This window comes from Balaenoptera musculus, chromosome 19 (assembly GCF_009873245.2).
Source record: "Balaenoptera musculus isolate JJ_BM4_2016_0621 chromosome 19, mBalMus1.pri.v3, whole genome shotgun sequence".
In the NCBI taxonomy this organism is placed as follows: Eukaryota; Metazoa; Chordata; class Mammalia; order Artiodactyla; family Balaenopteridae; genus Balaenoptera; species Balaenoptera musculus.
In genome coordinates this window covers 50,658,144-50,684,748 of record NC_045803.1, presented here as the reverse complement: position 1 = coordinate 50,684,748, position 26,605 = coordinate 50,658,144, and the positions used below count along the sequence as shown (strand labels likewise).

At 45.0% G+C, this 26,605-nt stretch overlaps 1 protein-coding gene across 1 annotated transcript in view; it reads right to left on the bottom strand.

Moving 5' to 3' along the window:
* Window positions 1-290: 290 nt before the first annotated feature.
* Window positions 291-26,605, bottom strand: part of VAT1L (vesicle amine transport 1 like) — a 152,776-nt gene continuing 126,461 nt past the window's right edge. Inside the window, exons 8-9 of the mRNA XM_036834815.1 lie at window positions 4,755-4,838; window positions 291-2,854 (exon numbers count right to left, since the gene is read on the bottom strand). Of these exons, the coding sequence (XP_036690710.1) occupies window positions 2,756-2,854; window positions 4,755-4,838 (183 nt within the window). The 3' untranslated portion in view covers window positions 291-2,755. The remainder of the gene's footprint in view (window positions 2,855-4,754; window positions 4,839-26,605) is intronic.

The following is a 26,605-nucleotide window of genomic DNA, read 5'->3' as shown; positions in this document are numbered from 1 at the left end:
AATTATTGTTATTCTTGTTATCATTACTATTATTACATGATGCCTTTAATAGTTCTTTTATTTAGTGGTGTCTTATTTTCTTGCTTGAGGGAAGCTGAATGTATTTTTAAAGGCTTATTTCATCTTGACTCCTGTTTTCTGTATATAGCCTTTAGTTTCTCATCTGAAGATTCTTCTATGACATGTTTTTTATATTTTCTTTTTCATTCACCCATGCCTTGTGTTTTAATAGTGGGGCTGTTTTTGCAACAACTATGTATGCGGAGTAACACATGCCAGGCGAGGTTATGCTATGCTGAATACTTTATTTATATTTTTTTATGTAAACATAATTTGCTTTGTAGGCACAATATAACAGAAGCTCTAAAGCCACAAATACGTTAGACAATGTTTCAGTTCCCTCCGATCAAACGTAAATTACTGAGAAGCCTTCACAGTTCCTTTAAGGCAATCTGAGACGTTCTGTACACTTCCTTCAGAAAAACAGTTAAGTGACAGCAAAGAAGATGCTTCGAACGAGAGTGTGTTAAACAGTTGATTTTGATACTTTAATTATTTTCCCTATTCTTCATGGCATAAGTTGGTCTTATTGGTCAAACACTAGTTTTCTCTTCTCATTCTGTATCCCAAGGAGACAAAAGGGTTTTATTTAACTAACCAGCATAATTTGTGATTATTGTCTAAACCTTATAGTTGAAAACACAGATCTGGGGAAGAATGTCTTTTCATGCTAATCCTCTGGACATAACAAAGGCCATTTGGATTCTGAATGGAGAGTTCCGTCTCCCCTGGCAAATAAGAGGCCTGATACGGCCAGTGGGTCTCTGCTCCCCCAGCCCTAAAAAATGCCATCTCTGGCCAGCTCACCAGGAATGTCACTTGGGTAACGGTTCCTCTTAAGACCTCATTGAGGGCTTGGTTATGGGAAAAACATGACCAATAGTACTGCATTTAGCAAACATGTTGGGGGGATACAACCTCTACGTTATCTTTCTAAATGACCCGGAGAAGAGAAGTTGATGTTGGTGTCTTCTTTTGAGATGCTCTCATCCCTTTGCTCATCAGATGGCACCACCCTTTCTCATCTTCATAGCTTACATGTACATTCACAATGAGGAGACACTTCCTTCAGATAAATATTTGGCATAAATAAGTCATCATCACAAGCTTAGGATAGGAAAAAAAGAACATGATTAATGAGGTGACATTTGTTACAAATGGACTTAGGGAATAAAACAGGTAGTTGCTGAAATGCATTCATTGCCATCACTTGGGGGAAGTGTGGGGTGTACCCTAAGGCTCGTTGGTGGAGAGGTCGGGCAATGCAGGAGCCCTCGGAAGTCTTCCGGAACGCAAGTGAGTTGGGGTGCTAACCCTGTGGGCTCCTTGTGTCTCCGGTTTGGTCTGTGAGCGATGGAGTCTGCCCTCTGGGCCAACAGGACTGGGAGGAGGTGGGGAGGAGCACCCCCTGCCCGCCCCGTGGAGATACTGAGTCTCTTGTCCTCCCTCCAGAGGAACTGTTCACCTCAAGCCGCGTCAAGTGGGGTGGGGCAGGGGGTGGGCTTCTTAGGAGTCTGGGAGCTGGAAAATTAATCAAGGGTGTGCAGTCAAGTAATTTGGTACCGGATTTCTAAAAAGCAGGGCCTTGCAAAGAGTCTGCACCATAATTTTATATTTCAGAGGAGAGGAACACATATTTGGCATCAGGTACTAAACATCGACTTTTGTATCGCTAGAGTTTGTGACACGTTGGAACACGCTTTGGCAAGAAGAAAGATACTCATTGATTCTTTTCCCCCAAATATGGTCTACAAAGGAGATCTTTCTTGGGGGATCCAAGGTAAAGGCTGTTATTCAGTACCAGGAAATGAAAAGAGCAAAATAGGTAATGCCAATGGCAAGTGTGCAAACATAGGTGAGTCTCAGTAATGACTTTGAAATAGTCCCACACCTGGTGAGTTTTCTTAAAATTAAATACATATGGTGGGGGGAGGATTTTGCTCGTGAGATGCGGTTTCAGAGGAGGGATCTCTGTGGCTGGTCCTCATACTGTGGCTGTTGACCCATCTTCTATCCTGAAAAATCCACATCTGTTTCCCTATGTGTATGGTTAAGAACCGGTGAAGGAATCAAGCATCAGAGGGTGAGGGGAGGTTGGTTTAACCTTTTGACCGTGAAACACCTGAATGAATGTAAGGAGGTTGCCTCTTCAATGGGAAGTAGGAAAGGACAACTTGGAGAGATCCTAAACTTACAGGCTTGTGAAAACATCTCCTGGCCTACCCTCTTTCTGCCAGCCAAATTGGCAAGTGGTCTTGTCGGAAGCATGGGCGGCTGGCAGCAAAAAGTGTCATTGGCCTGAAGAATCCTAGGACAGTGCTCTGTGATATAACACCTTTCAATCCAAACTTGTCTTTGCCCATGTCTGGTCTCTTAAGCAATGGACCTGTGGGCTTATATCAATTTGCAAAGCTGTTCTAGAACTGTCGAGAAGGACCCAAAGACGGATGGTTTTGAAACAGGGCAGTGGGGAGAGTGTAACACACAGATGGGGGAAGGACGTAATACTGCATGGAATGGGATTGGCACTTAATTTCAAAAACAACAGTGATCAACAGCTTTTTAGCTCAGCTGACAGCAGACAAACACAACACGCACTGGACTACAGCATTTGTTCACTGGGGCACAGAAGGGTTTTCTCAGCCGGCTCCTCTTCTCCAGAACATCCCTCACGTCCTCCTGCCTGCGTCCCGGGCTACTGGATGAACGGCATCCTCTCCTTGTTCTCACCGTCACCCTCGTGGTCCTCCTCCTCTTCGCCCGCCTCGCTGGTCTCTGTGCTGTCATTGGCCATCTGTAATTCAACAGAGGACTTTTTAGAGGGTTCTTCAGTCTGTCTCCTGCCTTCTTCGAGCATCTGATGAAGGCCCTTGGGAAAGATTTCTCTGAGGGCTAGGGTCACCTGATTCCTCAGGAAGGCAGTGTGGTACCAGGTGACTCGTGTTGGGCGCCCTAAGAGGCAGACTCTGAGAAAGCATGTGACTGCAAGTATTTGGAATTGGGGAGATGATTCCAGGGCTTGGGAGATGATCCCAGGAAGCACAGTGGGTCAGAGTGAGGAAAGGAGACAGAAAAGGCAAGGAAGCTGGCACGGGACATGTTAAAACTTAGGTCCTGCCATGGGCAACTGGGCTCGGTCCTGCTGGGGACCACTGGGGGGCAGTGGGGACACCTGAGCAGGGGAGAAGCCAGGGAGTGCTGATTTTGTGCATAACCCAAGCCTGTGCCATGGCCAGAGGCGGCTGTCGGGCAGAGGGGGGCAGCGGCCTGCAGGGGAATCGTGAGTGCCGGGGGCGTGGGTGGCGCTGACGCCGTGCGCTGCGCCCACCGGCCAGGGTTCGAACCCTGATGCTGTCACTTCCTACGAGCCAGAAGAACACTGCTAGCAAATGTGGGTTTATCCACTTCGTTGTCTATATTCCCCCGTGGGAACGTCCTTTCTGTGAAGATGTGGACTCTTTCTGGTCCTGTCTATCCATCCAACCATCCATCCATCCATCTACCATCTATCTACCTACCCACCTACCTTCTTGTCTTCGCTAGTACCTGGCACACTTGTCACACCTCTCTGAGCCTCCATTTCCTCCATCGTTAGGATGAGGATAAACCCACCTGCCTTATAAAGTTGTCATGGGAGCCAAGTGAAACAAAGGGAAATGATGTATTTGAAGCATCTGGCAAATTGCTGAGCACATGACAGATGCTCAGAAACATCCTAGTCCTGTCCATTTACAGCCCCCTTCGTGAACGGTGCCTCAGATTTCTTTTCTTGTTCCTAGACCCTGAGCTAGGTAATTTCCCTTGAATCCCCTGAACCTCTGCTCTCCCCACTTATTCTTACAAACAGGAATCATCTCCTGAATCTCAGCGCCGCCCCCCCCACCCCCGCCCGTACCACATGGCTGGTCTGGAGCTGGACTTCCCTCTCGGCCACAGCACATGCAGTGCCGTCCCTCCACCCTCCTGCCTACTCAATGCCTGCTTTTCCTTTCGTGCTCGGCCCGCTTCCTCAAGGAAGCCTTCCCAGACTTCCCTAACGTGAACAGACCCCCTACTGCGAGCCCTTCTTTGTGGCCCGGATCCATAGCTGCAGTGTCCCATTTCTATGTAGGGCTTGTTGACCGATGTCCACCTGCCCCACCTCTGGATCTGTGCAGTCTGGTGGCAGTCTGTGTGTCGACCGCCACAATGCAGAGCCCCTCAAGGGACCCTTGCAAGAGTGTCTGGGATGTGAGTGTGACATGCTTTACTCCTGGTGGGGTCCCTGCGTGTAAGGGTATTGTCCTGGTAAGAGAAAACAAAAGCCATGGGACCATCAGGAGGCATCTCGGAGGCAGTTGGCATCATTCTGTTGGGTATCTGAATGTGAATTTATTAAATTTTACCAGGAATTCCTCCCACTTGTGCAGCCAAGAGTGAGCAGGTGTAATAGACACGGGTGTGGTCTTGTCCTCTCCTGACTGCCCTCAGATTGCTCTTGAAACGTTTTCACCAAAGCGTTTTCCTTTCTTTATTAGCGTTCATCCCATTTGTGACTAATCCCTCACTTGCACATTCGTTTCATTTCCTCTGGTCTCCCCCCGCCAGCCCCAGCCCAGCAGAGGGCTTCCTGTACTTCCCTCCATCCCACCTGTGCCTGCACCGGATAAACCTTCTGGTGTTGAACTGAACGGATCCCTCTGCTTTTGACTCACCAGTGGAGTCGGGGTCTTTTCTACATCCAGAATTAACTTGCCGATGTTCCCTCGGTCGTGGATCCGCTGCATGGCCTCCTTCACCTGAGAGACAGGGAGAGAAAGCGCCAGTTAGATGAGATGTCGCTCAGGTGACAAGAAGGCCTGGAAAAGCCAAACCACCCGCTGTCCACCAGGGGGCGCTGCGGTTCAAGTTTAGCAGCTAAACTAGCAATGGTTTCCAAAAATGCGTGCAGATAAATTCTGGTTGTCACTCACACTCTCTGCTCTTATGCAAGCGAGTCGGTTTCCTGAGTCTGAAAAATGAGAGTGATAGCTCCGGAAATAAAAAGATGAACCTTTCCTTAAAAAAAAAAAAAAAAAATGCTGGGGGTGGGGGAGGATCCTATATAATTCCAAGAGTTACAATGCTGCCGAGGGGCCAGGACCATTAGCCAGAGTAAATTTTGACCAAATAAATTATTTTTCACGGGTCATTTGTACCCTGCTTACCTAAATGTTATATAACTCTGATTCGTAGTTTGGCTAAAATGACCATCACCGAGGCTGAACTACATTCAGGAAAATTCCCATGGTTCCTGGTTATTGAGTGGAAATTTTGTTTCCACCTAAGCGGAGGTTTCCCCAGAACTAGTATTCTCCCCAGTGAAGAGGACCTTCTGTTTCTTTTCAAGTGATGGGAGCTTGTCAGACAAATATCAATACATAGACGCCTCCTGGGACCCTCTGAAAAAAGCAGGTGTGTGATGTAATCTGATGTAACCTTTGAGCATTTCATTGTGTTGTTGTATGGAAAATGAACTCTAGGGGGTGCTGTGAGGATAAAATAAAATAAGGAAAGGGCAACAGAATGCCAGGGCTTGGCGTGGGTAAGTCCTCCACATCTCTTAGTGAAATCTAAATGGAAATGCAACATCTCTTGATTTTAAAAAAAGCGATCGATCTAGTTGAAATATTTTTCCTTAAGTCTCAGATTTTTAAGTATTTTTGTTCATGCATTCATTCAGTGCACAAATATTCACTACATGTTGCTTATAGGCTAGATGCTATGGTTTATTTTAGGCATATCTTTTATTGATAGCATATGTTTTCATTTAGTTTTTTTTTTTTTATAAATATATTTATTTACTTATGGCTGCGTTGGGTCTTTGTTGCTGTGCGTGGGCTTTCTCTAGTTGCGGCGACCAGGGGCTACTCTTCATTGCGGTGCGTGGGCTTCTCACTGTGGTGGCTTCTCTTGTTGCGGAGCATGGGCTCTAGGTGTGCGGGCTTCAGTAGTTGTGGCACATGGGCTTAGCTGCTCCGCGGCATGTAGGATGTTCCCGGACCAGGATTCGAACCCGTGTCCCCTGCATTGGCAGGCAGATTCTTAACCACTGCACCACCAGGGAGGTCCATTTAGTTTTTTAAAACTATATCTGAAAGTATTGTCTTTTAGTTGGCAAGTTTCTCCCATTCAATTATTGTTATGCAGATAGATTTAGTTGTGTCATCTTTTACAGAGTCAGATTGCTTTATTTAAATTTATTTTTTATTGAAGTACAGTCAAATTATAGATGCTATGGTTTAAAAAAAATTTTGTTTAAAGTAAGCTAGGGTGTCTACCTTTGAGGAACTCAGTCTGGGGCTGATGGAGCAGTGTTTGCTTATATAAAAACCAAAGCCATAAAAAAAAAAAAAAAAAAAAAAAAAAAAAAAAAAAAAAAACCAAAGCCATTTTCCCATTTGAATAAAAACTTGATGGAGCCATTAAAATGTGCATATTCAAATTGCTTTTCTGGGACTTTATCCTAAAGACACAATTCAAATTATGGGGAAAAAACTTACCACACAAAAGATACTCGATTGCTTTCAATGGCAAAACATTGAAGCAACTTATATGTCACAGAATAAGGGAATGGTTAAGTAAACCATGGCTCTGACATTTATCTACTGAATGGAAATGTTTTGTAGCTGTTAAAGTGCTAATTATAAAGAATGTACAGCAGGATTAAATGTCTTTATAATATTGTTAAATGAGAAAATCGAGGTGCATATTTTTCTTTACATCCCCATAAAAACATGGGCATTCTAAAATAACTAGAAAGGGATTTGGATATATGATAAAACATCATGTAGGGGGAATGGGTACTTTTTAATTCTAATGTCCAAACGTTGTTATCTGGTAACATATTATCAAACTGCTGTTTGATATAAATTAAATGTATCTTTATTTTTTTAATTTTTAAAAATACGTATTTATTATTTATTTGGTTGCGCTGGGTCTTAGTTGCGGCAGGCGGGCTCCTTAGTTGCAGCACGTGGACTCCTTAGTTGCGGCATGTGAACTCTTAGTTGCTGCAAGCATGTGGGATCTAGTTCCCCGACCAGGGAATGAACCCAGGCCCCCTGCATTGGGAACGCGGAGTCTTGACCACTGCACCACCAGGGAAGTCCCTAAATGTATCTTTAAATGCAGTCTTTGGATAAGTGAGCATTGGTAAGAATCAACCTCTTTTATAGACTGACAGTGTCATGTGATTGTTGAATTTCCTCACCCTAATACATAATCCAGGAGATTTCTCCTATTTCTGTGATGAACGTTGCTTTCCAAGTGCTTTTGTATTCAGTCTTAACAACAGCTACTATTTACTGAGAATCTTTAAATATCGTGACAGACAGCTTGTAAAACAGCTCCCAACCACCTCCTGGGACTCACAGTCCTGTGTAGTCCCCTCCCCTTAAATGTGAGCTGGACCCAGCTACTTGCTTGTAACCAACCGAATACAGCAAAAGTGACAAAATGTCACTTCCAAGACGAAAAGACAACCCTCAGAATGGGAGAAAATATTTGCAAACGAAGTAACTGACAAAGGATTAATCTCCAAAATATACAAGCAGCTCATGCAGCTCAATATCAAAAAAACAAACAACCCAATCCAAAAATGGGCAGAAGACCTAAATAGACATTTCTCCAAAGAAGATAAACAGATTGTCAACAAACACATGAAAGGATGCTCAACATCACTAATCATTAGAGAAATGCAAATCAAAACTACAGTGAGGGGGCTTCCCTGGTGGCGCAGTGGTTAAGAATCCACCTGCCAGTGCAGGGGACATGGGTTCAAGCCCTGGTCCAGGAAGATCCCACATGCCACGGAGCAACTAAGCCCATGCGTGCACCACAACTACTGAGCCTGCGCTCTGGAGCCCACGAGCCACAACTATTGAGCCCACGTGTCACAGCTACTGAAGCCCACGCACCAAGAGCCCATGCTTCGCAACAAGAGAAGCCTCCGCAATGAGAAGCCCGCGCACCGCAATGAAGAGCAGCCCCCACTCGCCGCAACTAGAGAAAGCCTGCATACAGCAACGAAGACCCAACGCAGCCAAAAATAAAAATAAGTAAATAATTAAAAAAAAAAACCAAACAAAACTAAACTACAATGAGGTATCACCTCACACCGGTCAGAATGGCCATCATCAAAAAATCAGTTTCTTACCAGTTTAAAAAAAAAAAGACTGTGACTTCTGTCTTCCAGTCTCTCTCTTTCTCTGACTCTTCTTGCCTTCTTGCTCTTTTTTTTCTTTTTAAAAGTCTGACATGTTTTTATTTATTTTATTTTTTTAACATCTTTATTGGAGTATAATTGCTTTACAATGGTGTGTTAGTTTCTGCTTTATATCAAAGTGAATCAGCTGTACATATACATATATCCCCATATCCCCTCCCTCTTGCGTCTCCCTCACACCCTCCCTATCCCACCCCTCTAGGTGGTCACAAAGCACCAAGCTGATCTCCCTGTGCTATGGTTGCCGCCTTCTTCTGATGACAGAAATTGCCATGTTGTGTGCTGCCCTGTGGAGAAGCCCACATGGCAAGGAATGGGGGGAGAACTCCAGCCAACAGCCAGTGAGGAACTGACACCGTCAGTTCAAAAGCCTGTGAGGCCCTGGATCCTGCCAACAGCCAACGAGAGAGCTTGGAAGCAGATCCTTACCCAACTGAGCCTTGAAATGAGATCACAGCCTCGGCTGACACCTTGATTGCAGCCTTGGGAAAGACCCTGAGCCAAAGGACCCAGCTAAGCCCTACCCAGATTCCTCACCCACAGAAACTGAGATCATAAGTTGGTTTCAGCCAATAAGTCTTAGGGACAATTTGTCAGGCAGTGATAGATAATTAATACATTGTTACCTTGAATGTATAATTCTTATCTTGCAAGATACATATTATACCCATTTTACAGATAAGTACCTTGGTTCTCAAAGACATAAGCAATTTGTCCAAAGACTACATGACTATTGGCGACAGAAATGTGCTTCAAACTCAGATTTGGCAGACTTCAAAAACCAATGCTTTTTCCCAGTTCTGCCCAGATCATACTGCTTCCTTTGATTCTCACATAATGGTTTCCCAGAATTCAGTTGTTTATTACCCTGGCAAGTCATTAAGCACCTGGAAACTCCTTGGAGATTCGGAACAGTTTTTAAACTGCTTCTCCAACAAGGTAGAGCCCAGGGAAACAGAAAAGCTGTTTTCTTACCAGTTAAAGCTGACTATGATGCTAGAAAAAAGTTCCCAGCTGGGCTGTCTGTAATCTGCATATTTTGGGGACATTTCTTTCTGACAGGGACTGACTCCTTGAAGTTCCTTTTATGGGGGTTGGAGAAAGGATTAGGAGTCTGATCCCCAGTCTCATGCTGTTTGAGTTTACATCCTCTTGGGCTGCTCTTGGGGACGTGAAGAGTCTTTTATGACAACTCTCAGAGGGAAAGAAACTACCGTTTTTTGATCAATTCTTTATGAAGCACAGCGTGAGGCATTTTACATATCTTGCTTCATTTTATCTGCACCTCAAGCCTCTTAGGTGAGTATAGGCATCAGAGTTTCAACAGAGGAGAAACCCAAGGATGAAAAATCGCAGGGATCTGTCGCAGGTCGCCCTCTGAATAGTGTGGGAACCACGTAGGAATTGAGAGAGGGAAAGTTTGCCCTTTTCAGGACTCTGGAAAAGCCCAAGATTGGGCTCTGCTGCCTGCACCCCAAAACTTCCCTCCAATAACGTCATCAAAGGGTAAAGTCTGCAAAGAGAGATTTTGCTTCCAAGTTATCAGTTTATGAACTGAGGCGCCTGGGTAGGTGACAGGGTACAGAAGATGGTGGTGACAGCCTCCAGAAAGCTACTGGTCTCCCTTATGGCTGCCAGGGAGATTTGTCTAAGGCACTCTTCTGCTTAGAACCTCTCCCCATTGCATTCAAGAGAAAAGTCTAGTGGACGTGGCATTGCCTAATACAGTCGCCACTAGCCGCATGTGGCACTGAGCAGTTGAACTGTGGCTGGTCCAAACTGTGGTGTGCTGGGAGTGTGAAATACACAGCACACTTCAAAGACAATCGTAATGAAAAAGAATGCAGACTCTCTCCTTGACATTGATTAAATATCGAAGCGATAGCATTTTTAATATCCTGGGTTAAAGAAAACATATAATTAAAATTAATTTCACCTGTTCCTACTTTTCTGCCTGTGGCTACTACAAAATTTAAAACTTTGTGTGTGGCTCACGTTGTAATTCTGCCGGACAGTCCTGGACTCCGTTTCTGGGATCTGATGTCTTTTGCCATTTCTGGCTTTGCTGCTTCCTCTTCCCCTTGTCTACCCCCCTCACTCCCATCACTGGAGACACATCTGGGCTTCTCAGCTTTGTGCCGATATATAAACCCAGTTCCTTCCCACAGTGCCCTGGTCCTGGAACGAACTCAGATTTGTCTGTTGATTTAGATGTGAACTCTTCTAGGAAGCTGCTCTCACCGCCCACCCCCGCCCCTCACAGTCTGGGCTAAGGTGTCCTTTGGGCTCCCTCGGCACCTGGACCAGCTAGTAACGTCACCCTCACCCCCAGCTTAGAACTTGCCCATCAGCCTCTCCTGTACGTTGCTGTCCAATAGAAATATGAAGTGAACCATGGATGAAACTAACATTTCTCTAATTAGTCACAGTAAGAAGTGTACAAAGCAGCTGCTGAGATTCATTTTAAAAATATGTTTTCTTTAACCAGATCTATCCCGAATATCATTTCAGTATATGCTCAATACAATAAAAAGTATGAATGAAATATTTTACATTCTTTTTTTGGTACTAAGGTTTTGGAATCCGTGATGTATTTTACACTTCGAGTGGGTCTCAGTTTAGACCAGCCACACTTCAAATGCTCAGGTCTACCGTATTGGAGAGTGCAGCCATAGATGGCAGGAAAATGGCACCAACCTCAGGGACCCCAGCGCAAAGGCGTGTTTGGCATATGACAGCCTCCGGAATGAATGAGTGAATGAACGAGGACGTTGATTTGAGGGGAGAGTGAGACTCACGTGGCTGAGCCATGCCCAGAGGTTTCTGCCAGGTCTGTCCCTGGTCCCAGTGCCCCTGGCCCAGGTAGCTGTATCTTGGTGGCCTGCTTGGTGCTGCCTGGATGGCCCGGTGGAGTCTGTTCGTCATCAGGGTCATGGTCCCCCACACCCAGTCTGAGACGCCAGTGCCAGCTGCGTGGCTGGCCAGGGGCTGGGTTTCCCGGGGCTAGGGATTCTGGCCACAGTCAGTCCATCTCTTCCGGAGCTGGTCTCCCATCCAGACAGCGGGAGGAAATTTGAGTCATGTCATTCAAACACTTCAGGAGGCCAAGCTCCTGAGCACAGAGGCCATCTCAGTGTTTTCTGACACTTCTTGTCCCTGGGAGGCACCTTGATAAACCGTCCCAAGCGAGTGGGGGCAAGAGGCAGTGGGAACGCCCCTGATTCCTAGGCTCTGCTTTGGCTCACTAATGCCATTCCAGCAAGCCACTTCACCTCTCTGCCCCTCATCTTCTTAATATCTTAAATGATGATAACTCTTCTATCCATCCGTTCATTCTGTCTGTCCCTCATCCAACAGCGCCAAAGCCCTTTTCTAGGAGTTGTGTGCGGAGTAATGATTGAAACAGACATGCTCTCTCTGCCCTGAGGGAATCACAGTTTCGCTTATTAAATAGGCTAATTATCATAAAGAGTTTCACAGTCCAAAAAAATGTGTTCCTGATTTGTTTATTTCGCCCCAATGGACCGCAACCCATCAGAGTTGATCTTGTACCATTGGTTGGTGCTTCAACCAAGTCCAGTAGCATTTAAGTTGGTGTTCAAGCATGACCCCTGGGGAAAATGTGACTGGCTCAGACCATGTTCACAGAGGAACACTAGTTGTGGTCATTCTTATTTCTTTCTGCAGTGGACCTAGGAGAGGTGGTTTTCTGGAAGTCTGGGAAGATGATGGTGAGCAAACACCTACAAGAGCCTCTGCGTTCATGAAACTTAAGGTCTTACAGAGACACAGACTTAAACAATCAAAGTGACTCAAATGAACGTAAGATTGCCATTGGATAATTCCAAGATGGTGTTATGAGAACGTGGATAGGGCAATTGACCTGGTTGGGAAGATCAAGAAAAACTCCTCTAAAGAAGTGATAATTGAGCTGGATTTTAAAGGATGAGTAGAACATAACTAGGAAAAGAAGGGAGAGAGGACCATTCGAAGCAGAGGGAGCTGAGTATGAAAGCAGAGACTTCAAAGAGGCTAGAGGGCATGAGGACAGAGAACAAAAGTGAACCTGGGACAAGATGCTGGGAAGGTTGCCTAGGGCCGATGGTACTACATTCCAAAGAGTCTTCAAGGGTGCCGTTGCCCACAGCGGATCCTACAAATCTACGCTATCCAGTCACCTTCTGAGTGGTCAATTCCTTCACACTTGGGCAATGAGGGTTAACATTGCTCCGTCTTTGTTTGGGGTTTCATTTAACGTTTCACGATATTCCATTTCCTTTTCAATGGTGTGAAAGACGTAAATTCATTAGGGTACAAATGATACCACTTAATAACCAAAGCATTTGGCTTGTGCTATGAATAGTAATAAGCCTAGCCATCTAAAAGAGGAAAAAAATTAAGATGGATTATTCCACGGATCACTGTGCCTATTAGATGATAAATTAAAAGCTTTGAAAAAGAAGAAATGAGTAATACTCTAATTAAGAAACACATCTACCAAACTCTTCTCTGGAAGATGACTCATATTAATGACGTCCATCTTTGGGAGGGATTGATGATTGCTTAAAATCCAAAGTGGGTATTGAAAAGTAACACGTTCATTGCAGGTAGACTTGAAATCTGGAATTTGTGTTCTGTCAGGTAGCTGCGAGAGTCTAGAGAGAGTGAGCCCCGAGATTTTGACCTACGTGGAAGAGTGACTGAAAAAATAAAATGTCAGAGACCATGGATTGATCCACTGGGAAGGCAGAGAGAAGATTCAAACACAACTTTTTGGATTAGTTGCAAGTGGGTCTTTGCAGTAATGCAGGGCGTGGAGAAGGGCGGGGCATTTAAGGAGGCACTCACTCTCAGGGTCATTCGAGTGGTGGTTCAGCACCTGAGAGTGAGCGCCTCCTTAAATTTTGCACCCTAGTCATCTCTCTTGCCCCATCCCAGTTCTGGCGCCACAGAATGGCCAATGTGGATGATCCAAGAGGATTTTTTAAGGGGCCAGTGGTAGGAGTACCCGCTTAGAAGAGGTAAAGAATGTTCTGAGAATGAGGAAGAGGGAAGGCAAAAAAGCAAGACAGTAGAATTGGGGTGAAGTAACTGGTCCTTTTTCCCTGGGAACTTGGACGGCCCTGACACTGAAGACCAAATATGTATCATGGTCATTAGGAGTTCAAATGAAATAAACATTGAGTTAAAAGCCAGAACTGTTGTGCAGAAATGTACAGTCCATAATCAAGCCAAACTATATATTCTTGTCCAGCTGTATTCCAAACTAAAGCAAAAGATGAAAAAAAATCTAGTGACTTGCCTCCAACGTTTGTTTGATCTTATTTAACAGTGTACCCTAGTGTCGAATTTGGATGGTGGAGTAGAATTGAAGTGGACACTTGTGGATGCTTATTCCAACACGTAAGTGAGGTCTGGGGAGGAGGATAAAATATGCATGAGACAGTTCCTGTCCCCTGTGGAAAAATGTCTGCTGTACAGTCTGTAAGAGAGATGTTTGAAGTGTGATGGGCATAGAAGAGGAAGCAATTAGGGTTGGGAGAAGGATGAAAACCTGGGGGAAACTCTTGGCAGAAAGGAACTATTAGACTGAGACTTGAAGGTCAGGGAGAAGTTTGTCACTCAGCCAAAGAGAAAAACATAGAAGTAGTCTAAGGAAATATTACTCTATGCAGAGAATGAGTCATTGATGGCCACCAGAGCACTGAGGGTGACGCTGGCGATTATGCTTTGAAAATCCTCTTGAATTACTTAAGATCCTCAAGTCTGCTGGAAACGGGTTACATCCTAACGAGCTCCTGCCACTCCTGAAATCCCACATGACAATGGCAGGACTTACAAAATATAGTTTCACCTGGTTCTTGCTTCAAATCCTTTAGCAAAATCCTCCAACCAGTTAGAGAACCTCTTATTTCTGCTTGGAGGACTCTAGTTCCTTACTAACGATGTAACCCCTTTGCTTCCAGATAGTACTGGTTTTATTCATTCCCAGATGGATAACGATTCCATTCCACGGCACCTGAAAGTTTTCCCCTGGAACGGTCAAATGTGAGAGTTATGGAAAAGGGTTAGAACTGTAAGGAGGCCAGAGACCCTTCAAAATCTTGAAAGGTCTCATCTTTTCAAAGGGATGACAGCCAGACCTGCTAACATTTCGGAAAGTACAGTTTAGAAGGCCCTTTCCTTAGGCTTTAAGAGAAAGGGCTTGTTTGCAGGTGTTTGGGGGCATTTTAGTACCTAAGGGAATTGAGATAACATTGACGATGTCATCTAGACATAGCTGTCATTTAGATGAGTGCTGGGGTACCCAGGGTGCAGAATTAGAGGTGGCCAACAGAGGCAGGTATGCCTGGGACAAGTTGTTTGGGGACTGTGGTTGCTCTAAAGTAACGAGTGAAATAAAAGAGTGATTGCATAAGAGGCATTTACAAACAAAGAGCTCTTGTAGAAAGCTGGTTCTCCACCACTTGGAAGGGGGGTTTCTTGTGGATCCCCCCACTTAGACAGGAAGGAAGGGGAGGGCTATAGGTTTTGGACCGTAGTGATTTAAGAGTCATCACCTGCCCGTAGGTTATATTAGGAGAAGGTAAGAGTCTCAAGAAAAGAGCCGACTCTAAAAATCAGGTAACTGTAAAGGACGAGGCAGGGGTGGTACGTCCATGGGGCGGTGGGGACCGTGCTCATCCTCATCACAGCAGCTGACTTATGACGAATGCTTAGCAGGTGCTGTCACCGAGCAAAGCACTTCTGTGCTTGATCTCCTTTCCTTGCACCAACCCTGTGGGGTGAGTGGGAATTTGTCAGACTGTCAATCAGGGATACATACAAATATTCTCCCTTTTCTTCTTGAGTCCCTGTTGCTCACGGAGTTTCATCTGCTTATGGTTCGAGGGGAAGATCTCTGTGGAAGTGGGGTCACAGGATGTGTGTGCAGAAGTGCGAATCAGCGTGTTACTCAGGCGACCCACGGCCCACGGTGCAATGAGCCTGATCTGATTGTGATGTGAGCAGAAAAAATTAGAAGCAGAGTTACATGCTGGAAATGCAGTGGAAGGCTGGTTTCATTTTGGCAAAGGAAACGTCAGGATGTAGTGTGACCCAATGGCTGGTGGTGATGCGTATCCTTGAATTAAATTGCAAACCTGTCAGGTGAAGAGAGAGCCCAGAGATTAAACTGTATCTGGCTATCACTACAACCAAGTAAATAACAGTTTGCATATGGACAAGAACCTGGAAATCCTACCCTGAAAAATCACACCCGGTCTACAGCAAAACTAATCACTGTTTTCATTTTTTAAAAAATTATGAACGCGTGGTAATGTTTGGGTATTGTATTGGTTTCCTAGGGCTGCAGTAACAAAGGACAACCAGCCAGGTGGCTTCAAATAATAGAAGTTTATTCTTGCACAGTTCTGGAGGCTAAATGTCCAAAGTCAAGGTGTCAGAAGGATGGGTTCCTACCAAAGGCTCTGAGGAACAATCTTTTCCGTGCTTCTCTCCTAGCTTCTGCGGGTTGTTGGCAGTGCTTGGTATCCTTGGCTTGTAGTCACAGCACTCCAGTCTCTGCCTCTGTCTTCACCTGCCATTCTTCCGTGTGTTTCTGTGTCTCTTCTTTTCTTATACGGACACCAGTCATATTGGACTGAGGGCTTATCCTATTCCAGTATGCCCTCATAAGAATTTAACTCTCTGCAACATTGTAATGTTGAAATACATCTGCAGTGACGCTATTTCCAAATACACTCACGTTCCAAGTTTCGGGGAAGGACATGAATGGGGAGGGGCACTATTTAACCCGAGACAGGTAGTACACCTTTAACTTTTTTTTCTTTTTAAACTATTTTGATTATGAAATAACACACACACACAGCCACACAAAACAAATATATAGTTTGTAAGCGCTCAGGTCAAGAAAGAGAACTTTGTTGGACATCCCCAAAGCCTCCCCCCACCATGTGTTCTGTGCCAACCTCAACTCCCTCCCCTCCTCCAACTATTACCACTTCTATCCCGACTTTCAGAGTGATCACTTCCTTGTGTTTCTTTTAGTTTTTCACCTGAATGTACTACCCTAGGCACCGTAGTTTTGTGTTGCCCATTTAAAAAATGGACAAGTCCTTTTAAATCTTATTTCTTCTGTTTTTTTTGCTGCTTTTCCTTGCAAGTTGAAGAGTCCAGGTTGTTTGGTGGTGGTTTCCTTCCCACTGTCTGGATTCTGTGGATTGCAGATAGCTGGTGTTGTCCAGCACGGCCCCTGTGCTCTGTATTTCCTCCAAGTTGGTAGGAGGTTTGATCAGACTGAGACTGTAGGTACTGTTGTGTCCTCTGGGAGACACACAATGGCTGGTTGACCCTCTTTTCCTGATAATCAGTGCCTAGACCCATTAATTTATTTGGGGTTGTGAAATGGTGATATTCTGATTCTAACACTCTGTGTTCATTTATTAGCTGCCATAATTTTTTAAAGAGACACGTCCCTTCATCTATTAGTTGATTAGGAGTGATAAACATCTCATATAAGAAAGGGAGAATAAATAATTGATTCTTTCCTGATTTTTATTGGTAGCAGCAGCCTTTTAAAAGGAGCAAAATTAAGGAAAGTGAATAAAGCTTTATGGGTAAACCATTCACTAATTGAATAGTGAATATTTCTTATTTGATATTTAAAAGGAAAAAGTTGGAACAAAACATATCCCTCAGGGTTTCCCTGGTGGCGCAGGGGTTAAGAATCCGCCTGCCAATGCAGGGGACACAGGTTTGAGCCCTGGTCTGGGAAGATCCCACATGCCACGGAGCAACTAAGCCCGTGTGCCACAACTACTGAGCCTGCGCTCTAGAGCCCACGATCCACAACTACTGAGCCTGCGCTCTAGAGCCCACGAGCCACAACTACTGAAGCCCATGCGCCTAGAGCCCGTGCTCCGCGACAAGAGAAGCCACCGGAGTGAGAAGCCTGCGCACCGCAACAAAGAGTATCCCCCGCTCGCCGCAACTAGAGAGAAAGCCCGCACGCAGCAACGAAGACCCAACTCAGCCAAAAATAAATTAAAAAAGAAAAAGAATCTAAAACAAAAACAAAAACATGTCCATCAGGAGTAGGATGGTTGAGGGAATTGCAGGATATCCCTGAAAGGTCACCTCATCCCATTTCTTACCCATGTGATAAGGAGAAAAAGTAATTGTATATTCAGTGTGATCACACCTCTGTAGAATATATATTAATATAAAGAATAAACAAGAGCTTGTATCAACCCAACTACCCTGGGTATATCTGTGGTAAGGCTAGTTTTTATTTTCTCCATTATACTTTTTCTGTTTTTTCTGTTTATTTATTTTTAAAACCACTTTATTAAGGTGTAATTGGTATGTAAAAAGCTGTATGTAATTAATGGTTACAGCTGAATGAGTTTGGGGATAAGCATACCCCCATGAAACCATCACCACCATCAAGGCCATAAATATATCCATCACCTCCCAAAGTTTTCTCTCACCCTTTTTATTATAGTTACTTTTTGAGGTAAGAACACTTAACATAAGCTCTACCCTCTTAGCAAATGTTAAGTACACTATACAGTATTGTTAGCTATGGGTACTATGCTGTATAGCAGATCTCCAGAACTTACTTATCTTGCATAAAACTTTGTTCCCTTTGACTGTCACATCCCATTCCCCCTCCCCCCAGCCCCTGGTAACCACCCTTCTACTCTCTGCTTCTGTGAGTTTGACAGTTTAGATTCCACATATGTGACATCATATTGTCTGTGTTTTTTAAAATGTCCACAGTGAGCATGTGTTCATGCAGAGTAAGTTTTAAAAGCAATGGTGGGTAAAGCACCCACTCCGCTTTGATCATCACGCTAGTGAAAGGAGGTTACAGAGCAGGAGTAGGAGGAAGCGCCTCAGGGCGGACGTCTGGAGCCGTTCACAGGGAGGTGTAAATAACTCCAGGGTAAAACGAACCACCAGCTATACAGGAGAAGCCGTGTGCTGTCATAATCAGTGGGCTCCTGTGCCAAGTGTCTTTCCCAGGATGTCACATCAGAGGAAGCCCCATCAGAGCTTATCCCATGAGAGGAAGCCCCATCAGAGCTTGTCCCATCAGAGGAAGCCCCATCAGAACTTGTCCCATGAGAGGAAGCCCCATCAGAGCTTGTCCCATCAGAGGAAGCCCCATCAGATGCTGCCCCATTAAAGGATGCCCCATCAGTACTGCAAGGACAAAGCCTCTTAAGAGGAAACTCATTATCTCACAGCTTCTCCTCTCCCTTAACTTACTCTCTCCAGGCCATCAAAATCTAAACTTGACCTTTAATTGCAGCAGGCACCTCCCCTGCTGCAGCTAGTCAGTCAGAGGTCTTTGTTCTCATCTCCCTGTGTGTCCTATCTCCACTCTCCATCACTGTCTAGCTCAAGGCCCCATCACCTCCCTCCAGGATGATTTTTCCAGCCTCCTATTTGGTCTCTGAGGCTCCAGTTTCTCCAGTCTGCTCTCCTTCTACTGCCAGAGCTATGATTAGTGATCGATACAGCTGTATGTCTTTCATGTCCCAAATGCTTGGGACTGTGCTATAAATTCAGTAAGGATAATGATAATAATAGTGATTTTAATGGCTAACACCGACCACTTAGCACACAAGCTGGACAAATGCCGAGTGTCAAGTGTTCTTTGTAGAATAGTCCGTTTGCTCCTCGTTATAACCCTATGATGGATGTGCCGTAATTATCCTCATTTTACATATATAGAATGCAAGGATCAGGAGGGTTAATTAATCTGCCCAAGATCACATACTAGGTAGAAGAGCTAGGATTTTCACCTAGACTGCTTATGAAATATTAGCGGATGAAATGACATCATGTCTGGGATTTGCCTTAAAATACTCCAGAAAAATAGTGGAGGAGGGGAGGCACCAAAGGAAACAAATTGGCCAAATGTTCATCATTGTGGAGGCTGCCTTGATGGGTACATGGCTGGTGGGGGTGGGAGGTGGGTCAGTATTTGCTACTTTTGAATATGTTTGGAATTTCCCAAAAAGGTTATAAAATATGAACTTTGACTTTGTTCCCCCAAACAATAACTATAACAACAGTTTCAGTACCCAAATGCTCAACTGTATATGTTGGATACTGATGTTATAAATGAGGGGTTTGGGCTCCTTAGAAGCTTGGTGCTGGAGAAGGTCAAGGTCTTACCCCATTTCCCCAGATAGAATAATGTATCCTTTTCAGCAAATCACCCAGCTTTGCAAGGGTAATAAATTCCAATACTGAACGCCTACCGCAGGCCAGGTGGCATTCAGGGAGATGATCGCGCACGGCCCCTTCCCCAGACGAGCCCCCAGGCTGCCGAGGTGGGGGCGCCATCCGTGCACTCCGTCCAGGAGAGCCTGGGAAGAGCTATATTCTAGGTGTGAATCAAGAGGCATGCAAGCCCAGGGGAAGGAAATGACTCAGTTTAGAGAAAAATGGCATTTGCTCGGAGCTTTTAAGGGTGGGAGGCCTTTTCCAGGAAGAGAAAATGCGTGCACAGAGTCCTGAAAGGGGAAGGATGGCTCACGCAGGGACCTGAGAGTTAGTGAGGGGACACTGTGCCGAGCCCCTGACTGGGGGCTGGAGGTGGGGCTTGGAGACGTCTTCACTTGGACCTGATCGGAGGTGTGTCTTGAGAAGATGGCCTGAGAGAGATGCCGGCAGGTGGGGCAGGGGACGAGGAGAAATGGGAATTAGGGGCGCTGTGAGGTGGAATTGACAAATTTGATGGTAGGATATCTCAATAGGCTGTCCATCCCACCTGGCCTTTGAGATCATTTCAGGCTGTTTGAAAGCCATGTAATTCCCCAAAGGGGAGAAAGAGCCTCTAAAAAGACCTATGTTTTGAAAGATTCTCCATCAAGCAGAGAGGAGATCTGAGGTAATTTGATATATCTTCGTCCATTTTAATTAGCGTTGCAAACAGGTGACTTTGCTAGGTCTGGAACCTTCCTTCTGTCGGTGTCTGTGTGATTCTAAAGTCGAGTTCTTAATTATCTCTGCCCGTTTGCCGAGGCACAGAGGGACATGGGGGCTAACCTTTTCCTTCCTGCATCTTCCTCGCTTGTCTGTCAGCTGAGTTTTTCCCTCTAAGCACCAACGAGTATCTATTAGCCTTGAGGTTGCGTTGCCACGGCGATGAGACGGAAAACCAGGCTCAATACACAGGGTAAAAAAGTCAACGGTTGAGGGAAGTTTTGTCTTCCAGCCACTTTCCTTTCCTGCCCAGGGGCCCACTGCCTCAGCTGACAGGGCCACACGTCCGCGACAGAGTGGAGGGGCCACTCGGGTTCACAGGGTGGTCACACTGATCCCCGAGGAACAGCTTTCGGACTACAGTCAGACCCCTCGAGTCATAGGGGAGGGTGGATCTGGGAAGGTCCCCATAGCAGACCAAGAGTTTGGTAGAAGTTGGGGAGGTGGCTGGCAATTCACCCACACTAACACAAAACTGAAGTCACATCCACACCAAGCAGTGTAGGAAATGCTTGCAGAGTCTTTACACGGTCTTTAAAACACCTTGTAATGTCTTTAAAATTCTCTGACCTAGCAATTCCACTTTTGAGAATATATCCTAAGGAAATAATGCTACATTTGGAATAATAAGAGAAAAAGCTTTATATCCAAAATATTCATTGCAGCTATAACAATAAAAATAAAAAATAACCTAGATGTCCAGGAGCAGGGGAACAGTTGAGTAAACCCTGATCTACTCATTTGTTGGAATATTATGTGACCATGAGAGTTAAAAATGCTGAAAGAGTCTATCAGAGGGGAAAAGAAAGCAGTCTGCAAAATTTTTTACTGTGTGATTATAACTTCTAAAAAATGTCAAACCGCCGAACAAAAGAAAATCAAAACAAACCCCCAAATGCACAAAAAGAAAATTTTGGAAGGAAAAATACCCACAAAATATATACAAGGGTTATTGTTGGGTGATGGGATATAGATGGTTTTTTCTGCCTTTATTCTTTTTTCTTTGAAGGGGTATATTTTTAAATGTCTCCATTGAATATGACATTTTTCCTATTGGAATAAAATTTTTTTAATGGTTTTAGTGCTTTTTTTAAATTTATTTTTTATTGAAGTATAGTAGATTTACCACGTTGTGTTAGTTTCCAGTGTACAGCAAAGTGATTCAGTTATATATATATGTATATATATATATATATATATACTTTTTCATATTCTTTTCCATTATGGTTTATTACAGGATATTGAATATAGTTCCCTGTGCTATACTGTAGGTCCTTGCTGTTTATCTATTTTATATATAGTAGGGTGTATCTGTTAATCCCAACCTTCTAATTTATCCCTCCCCTGCCCCGCCCTTGGCAACCACAAGTCTGTTTTCTATGTCTGTGATTCTGTTTCTATTTCGTAGATAAGTTCATTTGTGTCATATTTTAGATTCCACATATAAGGGATATCATATGGTATTTATCTTTCTCTTTCTGACTTACTTTACTTAGTATGATAATCTCTAGGTCCATCCATGTTGCTGTATATATATATATACCACATCTTCTTTATCCATTCATCTGTCAATGGACAACTAGATTGTTTCTGTGACTTGGCTATTGTACATAGTGCTGCAGTGAACATTGGGGTGCATGTATCTTTTCTAATTATAGTTTTGTCCAGATATATTCCTAGGGGTGGGATTGCTGGATCATATGGTAACCCTATTTTTACTTTTTTAAGGAACCTCCATACTGTTCTCCATAGTGGATGCAGCAATTTACATTCCCACCAACAGTGCAGGAGGGTTCCCTTTTCTCCACAGCCTCTCCAGCATTTGTTACTTGTAGACTTTTTAATGATGGCCATTCTGACTGGTGTGAGGTCATTGTAGTTTTGATTTGCACTTCTCTAATAATTAGTGATGTTGAGCATCTTTTCATCTGCCTATTGGCCATCTGTATGTGGAAGAAAATAATTTTTAAAAAAGTTCCACAATCTCGAATCAGCCATGTTTCCAAGTGAATGAGTCAATAGTCTCACCAAATACAGGTCCCAGAAGCCACTTATTACACTATTTTTTGGACTCTTCTATCATCAAAACAATTCTAGGCACTGCAGGAACTGCAAAACCAAATGATACAGCGTCTTGGCCCCCGTGGATTTGACAGACTAGGTCTGTTCGCCTCTGGATGTTCCATAATTGAGCACTCTGAACAGACCTTGACTCAGCCCAGACCATCCGTATGAAACGCAGCAGACAGGCCTCTGTACGATGTGGAGTCTGTAATTAGGCTCATCAGTTTTCATTGCTTGGGATTCCACGCAGGTTTTCAAGAAATTATCACGTGGATGAAGAAAGCTTGGGAGAGCGTTCAGTTTATCACTGCCTGTGTGCAGGTGGGATTATGAGAAACCTGCCCCCATGGAGGACCCATCTGCCTGCGTTGTTTTCCCCTCCTGCAGCTCATCAGTCTGCAGTCTTGGCACAAAGAAGAGGTGGGTATACATGCCTCTCAGCCACCCACAGCTATTTAAGAAACTGAAAGAGATCTAAATAATAATGTGGATGAAAACAGCTATTTGAGCTCTGATTACTGTAGGCAATATAATAGTAATAGATAGTAATGATTATAATGGTTACGTCTATTGAGTACTTACGACATGCCAGCAGTAACGGGCTAACTGGTTTCCAGGCATCGTCTCCCTTAATCTTCACATCGACTTTGTACATGGTGGGTCATTATTTCTACTTTACAGAGGATGAAATTGAGAATCCTAGAACTTAATATGCTTAAGGTGACACAGCTAAAAAAAGTAGAAGAGCTAGGATATAAAAACGGAAACCAGGAGACTTAAAATCTGTTCTGTCATGACCATTTAGACATTTAGTGCTTCTAACAAGTCTGAGAATGAGGCATCAGTGCAGTTTTTAAGGATGAGAAAACTGAAGCTAAGAGAGGTCGAGCAGCTTTCCCAGCATCATGCAGCAAGAAGGCAGCGTAGCTGGGATTCGAGCCCAGCTAGCGTCTATGTGTCTCTAGAGCCTGCTTCCTTCCCAACTGTGACAGCACAGTGGCCCTGTCCCCTAAGCATGACAGACAGAGAATGTTAGGCGAATATTTCATTTCTAACACTTAATATTGGACCCCATACCGAGCAGATTCTTAAAAAGATAAAGGGATGAGTACATGACATATAAATGCTGAGAAACTGTAAGCAAGACAAGGTGCCTCCGTCCATCCCAAACAAAACAATCAGCCAACCATCAATCATCCTGGAATCACTACTGAAGGAGTGTGTCCATCAGTGTGTCCATCCACACCTAGGACTGCAGAGGTAAAGGGAAATACTTCATGCCCTGAGTGATTGGTTTTGCTCTTCCAGAAACTCGGTGCTGCTCCATGGGGCTGCCTTGCTGGGAGGTGTCTTTGAATGTCACATGGGAGGCAGTCACCAGGAGAAAGTGCAGTGGGAGCTATTGTGGGGAGATGAAGGGAGTGCCCTTGTGATCCCAGGAAGATGGTCTCCAACCCTGCCTGGGGAGCGTAAGATTTAGTTCCAATGCCCGGAGGCTAAGCCATTCCTTCTCAGGATGGGAACTGAAGGGATTTCTCTAGGATTCCAGTAGAATAAACAGAGCTTCCAGAGTGACACAGCTCCCTCATGCCTTATAGAGGGGTTTTCAACCTCGGCACTAGTAACATTCTGGGCCGGATGATTCTTTGTTGCGTGGGGCTGTCCTGTGTATTGTGAAATGTTTAGTACCATTCCAGCCCTCTGCTCACTAGATGCCAGTAGTGCCCTCCCAGCTGTGAGGACCCAGAATGCCTCCAGCACTGCCAACAGTCCCCGGAGGACAAACTCTCTCCCAGCTGAGAACCACTGCCTTAGAGGTAGGCATTCGAAACGGGAGACTGGAGGGGAGCCTGTAAGTCATCCTGGGGCCCCCCTTAACTTGATCCTGCTAAGCTAGGAGGGTCACTAATTGGAGAAGGGGAGAAAGAGGGCTGTGGATGCAAGACTTCTGTTCCCCCAAAGAATTATCCCCCCTTCAAAGATGTCACAGGTCACTGCTGCCATTGCCACTCTGACCTGCAGAGGGCGCTGATGTCCTTCACTGTCTGGCCCAAGCGTGACGATGTAATTTTTACTTCATTATTGAACGAGTTGAGAATTGGTTATAACACGTAATTAAGACTTAACATAAGGCTCGGACATAATCTGCTCCAGTATTTACTCATCCTTTCATGGTAACGCTGCAGTGGTAGAGAATGAAGTACACCAAGCAGGAAATTAGCAGTGAGAGGTGAAGTGACTTGCCTAAGGTCACACAGCTAATAAGTGACAAAGTTTGGATTAAAATCCAAGTGTTTTTTTTGACTTGAAAAGGAGGCTTGTTCCACTGTTCTTGGAAGATTGAAGTCATGTGGAGGCTTCACATCCAGGCAGGATGACATAGTGACATAGAAGCCACTATGTACACCACCTCCTCCTGGCCTTAGGAGCTCACTGTTGGGGAGCAGAGAGGGCCAAATAGATAAACACACATGCAGAACAGCGGGGGCTATATCGGGGGGATGAAGCATGCACTGCTGGCACCCCAAGAAGATGATCTATAACTCTGCGTGGAGAGTGTGAGGTTTGTTTACAACTCCCAGGGACTATACCACTCCTCCTCTGGATGGAAATCCAAGGAATCTCTCTAGTACTGCAGTACAATGAATAAATCCTGGGGTAGCTTTGTCAGTGGTCATCGTGGAGCCACTGCCCCAAAAGGCCCAGCCTTTATGAGGTCAGTGGCCTCCTCTGCTGCCCTCCTGCCCTGTACCTTGACACAGAAGATTAATTCTGAATTCAGTGTGTCTGGGATTGTGCGGGGCCCTGGGGCAGAGCTAGTTTAATGGAGACGTAGTGGGCACTGGAGCTCCAATCCCAGTCTCATCACTTCCAAGCTGGGTGACCTTCCACAGGTCACTCAGCCTCTCAGGGCCTCAGTTTTCTCATCTGTAAAGTGGCATAAGTGCCCACCTCATGGAGTGGTTGTGAGGATAAAATGAGACAATGTGGTAAAGCCACCAGCACAAAGCCAGGCATATAGCAGGAATTCAATAGGGAAGAGGTTCCCCTCCTCCTCTTCAACCTAGTGAAGGAGGATGTTCAATGTCATGGCCAACAGGGAGATGACTGGGGCTTTCTGAGGGCTGAATGAGGACCTTATGAAAGATGTGGTGGAGAAAATGTTTTTGTTTCTGTCTTTTTTTTTTTCCTTGAGTCCTACATGGATAGGCTTGGGGCAGAAGTTGTGTATCTAGAGAGATAAGATGAGATGGGCTAGACGGACAGAGTTTCAAGAGGCAGAAGAAAGGGAGCCACACACCTTGTGCTGGGGGATGATGCCCTGGGGGGGTGGGGCCTGCTCCCGTGACCAGGGAGCGTGCCCGTGCTGAGAACCGGGTTCAGATCCCAACTCCATCCCTCACCAGCTGTATGACCTTGGGTGTATCCTGTCACTTTGCTGCCCCAAAGCTGCTTATCTGCAAAATGGTGATAATTGTTAGCAGCAGCTATAGCCTTGGGGGCTTGCATGAGCTGGCATGAGAAACTGCCTGGTCTGGTGCCTTGCACATAATCCAAAAGCAGCTGTAGGAGGGGGCTGAATCCAGTGTGTGCTGGAGCCAGCTCCTACTGGTCCAGGAAACCTGACTGTGCATTTCTTCCCCAGTCTCAGTTCACTGATGTCCTGTTGGTTGCTTGAAATCAGCCACGGTGGGAATACTGCACATTTTCCCAGTCCCTAAACTTTCAATGACTTAGCATCTTCCTCCAGAAGACTATAGTTCTGTCTCACATCTTTGGGCGCATTTTCTTGGGTAATTGTCAGCTCTCTTTACACCTCCAGCTTAACAGCCTCTTTTGAATCCTCAGCTGGTAGGGGCTTTGACTTGTCTCTTCAGTTTGTGTAAATCTAGAGACCCAACTCGCCTGGTCCAAGAGGTCTTTCTCCAGGTCTCTGGACTTGGCTCCTTCCCTTTGCTGTTGGCTTTTACCTGAAGGTAGGGGGCAGGTACGATGTGGCAGAAAGAGCTGCTTGCATGGTGATTTGGGAAGATTCAGGCTCCTCTTACTGGACTTTGCAATCCTGGGCAAATCATGAAGCCCCTCTGAGCCTCGGTTTCTTCATCTCTAACATGGGCTATATGTCGCTCCAGAGGTACAGAGGGAATTTGGCTACAGAAATACAAGTGTTCTTTAACCTTAAGTCTCAGTATATTGCGATAACCAGGAAGGTCCAGAGCTTGGAAGCACCCA